Source organism: Austrofundulus limnaeus, unplaced genomic scaffold (genome assembly GCF_001266775.1).
Source record: "Austrofundulus limnaeus strain Quisiro unplaced genomic scaffold, Austrofundulus_limnaeus-1.0 Scaffold23, whole genome shotgun sequence".
NCBI classification, from domain to species: Eukaryota; Metazoa; Chordata; class Actinopteri; order Cyprinodontiformes; family Rivulidae; genus Austrofundulus; species Austrofundulus limnaeus.
In genome coordinates, this window is record NW_013952425.1 from 2,605,055 (window position 1) to 2,610,490 (window position 5,436).

A 5,436-nucleotide genomic window follows, 5' to 3' on the forward strand; every position below is an offset into this window, starting at 1 on the left:
TGGCCTGGGAACGCCTTAGAGTTCCCCCGGAGGAGCTGGAAGAAGTGGCTGGGGAGAGGGAGGTCTGGGCCTCCCTTCTGAAGCTGCTGCCCCAAGCGACCCGACCCCGGATAGGCRGAAGAAAATGGATGGATGGATGGATGGATGAGAGGAGATGTCGGCGTCTTATCGAGGCTTTTGATTGACGAGTCCCTTATACTTGGGAGCGGCTACGTATGCTGTGTTTTTGGGAAATTGTAGTCGGTGATTTTACCACTTCAGTGATTTTACTACTACTTTTACTTCCTGTTTTCTTCGTCGTCATCTTTTTCGCCAGTAGAAATGGTTCTTGATTATGTGACTCCCGTGATGCGAAAAAAGTGTTTCCATTGCAGTTTTGTGAAAAACACCAATTTCGATACGGCCGAAAAACCACCACATCCTAGCGCAAAACCATTTTGTCGAAAAATGTCATTTTTTTCTAAATAGACGTGTTTCCATTGAGCAAATTTATTTTCGAAATTCTAATTTTTTCATGGTCAATGGAAATGCAGCTATTATCAGATAGATAAAGAAGAGTCAGATTTATAAAGACCAGGAAGTTACCATTTTTTAAAAGAGTTCCCCTTTGACATCACTTCCTGTTTCACTTAGTCTGCACCAAATTTAGCAAAAAAATGCACGTTTTGTGACAAACTAGGTAAAAATCATATGAATTTCTAAAATATTGGATACTTTCTTTAATTTTTTGTACTTGAAGAAAAAGCATGTGACAGGCACTTTAAGAGTTTGTTTTAAGTGACCCTTAGCAGGACGWGACTAACTTTCGTCTGCTCTGTCCAGGCTGTCTTGGAGAGCCCGTGGCCGAAACAGTACCGGAGCGGCCGCTTCATGTGGGCCAAGCTACGCAACGTCGTTCGGGGAGTGGCCCAGTTCAAACAGACTCAGAACCTCACATCRTCCAAGAACAGAACCAAGAAGGGAGCTACCACAGGTGGGAGTCGAATGGGTTCTCTCACACAGTTCAGTGCTTTAAWCGTGTTTGGGTTTGCTTTGTTTTTAATCCTCATTCTTCCTGTTTCGTCCTTTAGATGCATCACCAGAGAGCGCTGACAATCTGAGTCATGGGAGTGCTCACAGCTCGAGTGAGGTCAAYGGCGAGGAACACTGTAAAAACACAGGTACTGCTGTGGAGCAGTCCTGAAGAAAGAATCTTACCTGTTTTAGATATCATCTACAGAACCTCCTTTTGAAACATCAGAAATWWTGCTTTAAAGTRRACATCAGGCTTTTAAATCCTTYTTTTTTTCAYATTTAAATCACTCWRTTGGGGTTTATTTAAARGGGAACTGCAATTCTTGKTTTGAATTCCTCCTTATTGTAACTCCACAASYCCYTCTTTCACCCCTTTTGAGGCTGTCTCTTTAAATCCAAACGATGCTCTTTGCACCCAAAATATGGCCCAATATAAAGATATCTACGCAGCACTGGGAGAGAGTAAATTAAACTTTTCTGCTCTCCTAGAGACTCCCAAGTTCACAACRAAATGTATTTAAYRACTAAAAAGTGTATTTAAATGATCCTCCTGTCAAATAGTTACTAATGTCACCGCATCCAAAACATCAAGTTCTTTTCCAAATGTATTTGACTTCACACAACATCCTGGTTTGTGCTTAAATCCTCACCTGCAGGAAGGCAGTCGGATCAGGGGTACGGGTCTAAGGATGAGCTCCATCAGGAGCTGGCTGATCCTTCGCATCCAGCTGAGCAGAGAAACGATAAACCAGACCACAACAGTAAGGTTCCTCAGCCTCACGTGCTCAAAGTTTTTATTATTATTTCATGCACATGTATTGTTTGTTTTTGTCAGCACTAGGAGACATTGCCGGCTCAATGGACAGTGCACTACTAGCAGTGGCAGAGCCCTCCAGTCCTGTKGAGGTGTCCTCGCCTGGCCCCAGTATCGTCAGACGGTCCTCCGGCAGCTTTGATGGCGGCAGGGAAACAAGTAAGAACAAACAGAGGGAAAATAATGTATCTGTTCAGGATGGAAACCAAACTTGGTGCTTATTTTTTTTAGTGCTGGGCATGCGTTAACGCATTATTATCGCGTTATTTCTCCATCTGATCTCTGTTCTTTGTGCTGCCTGTGAAGACGCAAACACACACAGACACACAAACCCAGTGGTCGCTGCGGGGAGGCGGGATCTTGATCACTATTCACTATATGCATTACCCCTTTTTATATAAAACAGTACCTGAAATGCTCTAAACATATTGGAGTCAGTTAAATTTTGTGCAGAATAATTAAATTAAATTAAGAATTCAAGGATTTTTTTTTTGACATTCCAAATGAGTTTTATGAGGAATAGGAAAAAAAATTCAAGCAATAAGAATTAAAAATGAAAAACAAAAGAAAACATAATGTGTCACACATGTATTGCAACATACAAACCTACACATTCAGCCCATAGACTTAAATATAAATATCACTAGACTAAGCCCCGCCCACACCATCCACTGGTAGCGTCTGTGACAGCATGGAGGAGAAAAAATGGCGTCCTAACAGAGCAACAACTCGCAGCTTCCATAGAAACTAATAGATAAACAACAAGCTGAACCGGATCTGTTTCACAGATTATCGGTCATGTTTTTACAATAAATGAATTATGTTAATTTCATTCAACAATCATGTAAAACAGCAGACTTATACCAGAAAAATATATAATTTATAAATAATGGTCTAAACCAGACCTGAAGTCAGCCTGTAACTTCGACTTTAGCTAGTTGAAAAATGATGACTTCAGCAAGTAATAAAGTATATTTATTATTTATTCTTACTGTCATAAAAAATAAGAATATTTATATTTACCAGTCAACAGTTAGAAAATGTTCTCTGGTTATTGGATGAAACTTGTCTCTATTAGCTAACATCTTCTCAACAAGTCAGGTTCCTCTAACAGAAACCTAAAAATACTCACATTTATAATATTATTTTACACTCTGTAGGTCTAAATATTAATCACAGGACAAAGTAATATTTAATAGTTAGTTAAATTGTAGCATGATTCAACAGTGCTACACTGTGTGTATATGCTCCACAAGCTAATATCTGCTAACCAGTTCAATAAATAACAGTGTTCTGCTCAGATCACATTGAGCTAAATAAGATCAAATCTGTTGACTTGTGTTGTAAAATGAGACGTTTTCCTGTTTATCTTTTGTTAATAAATCCATAACAAAAACAGCTTTTCTGGCATTATTTAAAACATTAGATAGATTATATAAACTGTAAAATATTAATAATAATTGTGTTAATATATCATTAATAGTTTTAATGATTTCTCCATCGTCAGTCCTTTTTTCTGCTCTGTTGTCAACATGTACAGTAATGGGAAATCCAGACTCTTGCCCGTTTAGCGTTAGCCGTTAGCTTCACCAGCCGATCACATGGTCACGTGGTTTTTGTGCACTCCAGCTGTTCTATAGAACCTCCTTGATTCAGCCATAGTAGAGTGGTCGTTTATTAAAAAAAAAAGACATTAATCGCAATTAAATTTTAATCTATGCCCAGCACTAATTTTTGTTTTTAAATCCACTCTGCAGCGACAGGAGTGCTGTTCAGGAGACCAGGCAAGAAGGACAGCGTGTCTCTGGCCGACGAGGACTCGTCGCTCACAGCTGGAGATGCAGCTAACGCGACTCAGCAGCAGCGGCAGAAGGCCTTCTCCGAACGCACCTGCAGCTTCAGCGCCGAGACCCGAGCCGGGATGCTCCTGGAGAAAGGCGTGGACCACATGGCCAGACAGATGGGCGCCGACGCTCGCATTCTGGCCTCGCTCTCCGAAGCGCAAAGCCCGTCACCCAACAACAYGTCCAAATTTCCTTTCGCAGACCTGGAGGAGGAGCCTGAAGAGCAGAACGGCTCGTCTCATAASAAGGCCGCCGCGGAAACGAGCGCGGGAACGTCGGAGCAAAGAAATGGAGACGGGAAAGAGGCGAAACCCAAGAGAAAGCAAACGGAAACGCTTGGGGACGAGTCTGAAGTGCGAGGAGCCACCCTGGAGAGGGCCGACGTTCAGGCGGGAGCCGACCCGCTCTCCGTTTTGGTGTCGGAGAACGAAGAGTCGGCCTCCGTCACCAGCCAGGAGCCGCAGCGCTCCGTGCCGCTCGTTGTGTCCCGCAACCTGGCCGAGGAGATCGAAATGTACATGAACCTGAGGAGCCCTCTGGGCACCAAGTTCTCCAGCATGGAGCTCCAGCAGGGAGACTCCGCTGACGGATCTCAGGCCCAAAAACCTCTGGAGCGGCGGTCCAGCCTGCCCGTCCCTCCCGTCAACACTCCCACCGACTCGCCAGGCGGCACGCCCAAACGCAGCCCCAACACCGTCACCCGCTCCAAGACGTTCGCCGTAAAGACGAAGGCGAAGACACCCGGGAGCACCGCGGCGAGCCCCGCCCCTCGGTCCTCGTCTCTGACGGCGATGGTCAAGTCCTCGCAGGGGGCCTCCCTGGGGTCCGTCATCAAYACCATTTCAGGCATAAAGATGGACACCTTGTTGTCAGGACCTAAAATTAACGTGCTCAAATCAAGCATGAAGCAGGCGGCGAACGTGGCCACCAAAATGTGGGATGCGGTGGCGTCGGCGTACTCATACTCAGACGACGAGGTGAGTCTCCCTGAAACCTCCCCAATCGATTCATTTGATTCAGTCTTTGTGAACRCAGTCTGATCCTGACGTCTGCCTTCAGGACGAGCAGCCTCAGGGCGGGCGAGACTTCCCAGCCCAGCTGGATGAAGACATGCTGTCCGCACAYGACTTGGATGAGAGTCCTGACAGAAAAGTCCCTCCCAGTTTGGTTTCTAACAATCTGAAYCAGAGCTGCACCAGCCTGGGCAGCAGCAGCAGCGGCAGCAGCGACACGGGCCGAGGAACCCAGCAGACACGTAAGCTCCAAGTTCCAGAGATGGGAAAATGAAGGTCCTCCTCCTTCCACACCAGAGTTTTAAATGAATCATTTTAAGCTGCGAAGGAGCAATCTCATTCAATATATGATGCTCAGCTACCACCACGCCCATTTTCAGCATCGTATCTGTTAGAGAGTTGTCACCATTATTGTGTTTACAAAGGTTGCTCAGCTCTAACATCCGTTTTGAATCTGTATAGGTGTTTGTTTCCACTAATTACTTTGAGAGTTTTGTTCAACTTGATCCACTGGTTCATGAGATGTTTGGCTAACGCTACAGACAGACAAGCAAACACAGGAACACACTAAAACATTGTGGTTTGCCTTTTGGTTGTAGTGTTAAACGTTTATTCTGCCGTCTATATTAGAAGCTAAGTTCCCAAACTTTTCCATGCCCTTCCCCACGACTTGCAAAACTATAAATTCTTCAAAATTTGTAAATTATAATCAACTTTTAGAATGTTTTTTTCTCACTTTTATTCACTATTC

The 5,436-nt window shown here is 44.2% G+C and overlaps 1 protein-coding gene across 1 annotated transcript in view; it reads left to right on the forward strand.

Annotated features, from left to right (window-relative positions):
* dennd4c (DENN/MADD domain containing 4C) overlaps window positions 1-5,436 on the forward strand; it is a gene marked incomplete in the record, with an annotated part of 49,384 nt that overhangs the window by 36,550 nt on the left and 7,398 nt on the right. The window contains 6 exon segments of the mRNA XM_014004386.1: window positions 824-973; window positions 1,071-1,160; window positions 1,671-1,775; window positions 1,850-1,987; window positions 3,586-4,649; window positions 4,732-4,927. Coding sequence (XP_013859840.1) covers window positions 824-973; window positions 1,071-1,160; window positions 1,671-1,775; window positions 1,850-1,987; window positions 3,586-4,649; window positions 4,732-4,927 — 1,743 coding nt within the window.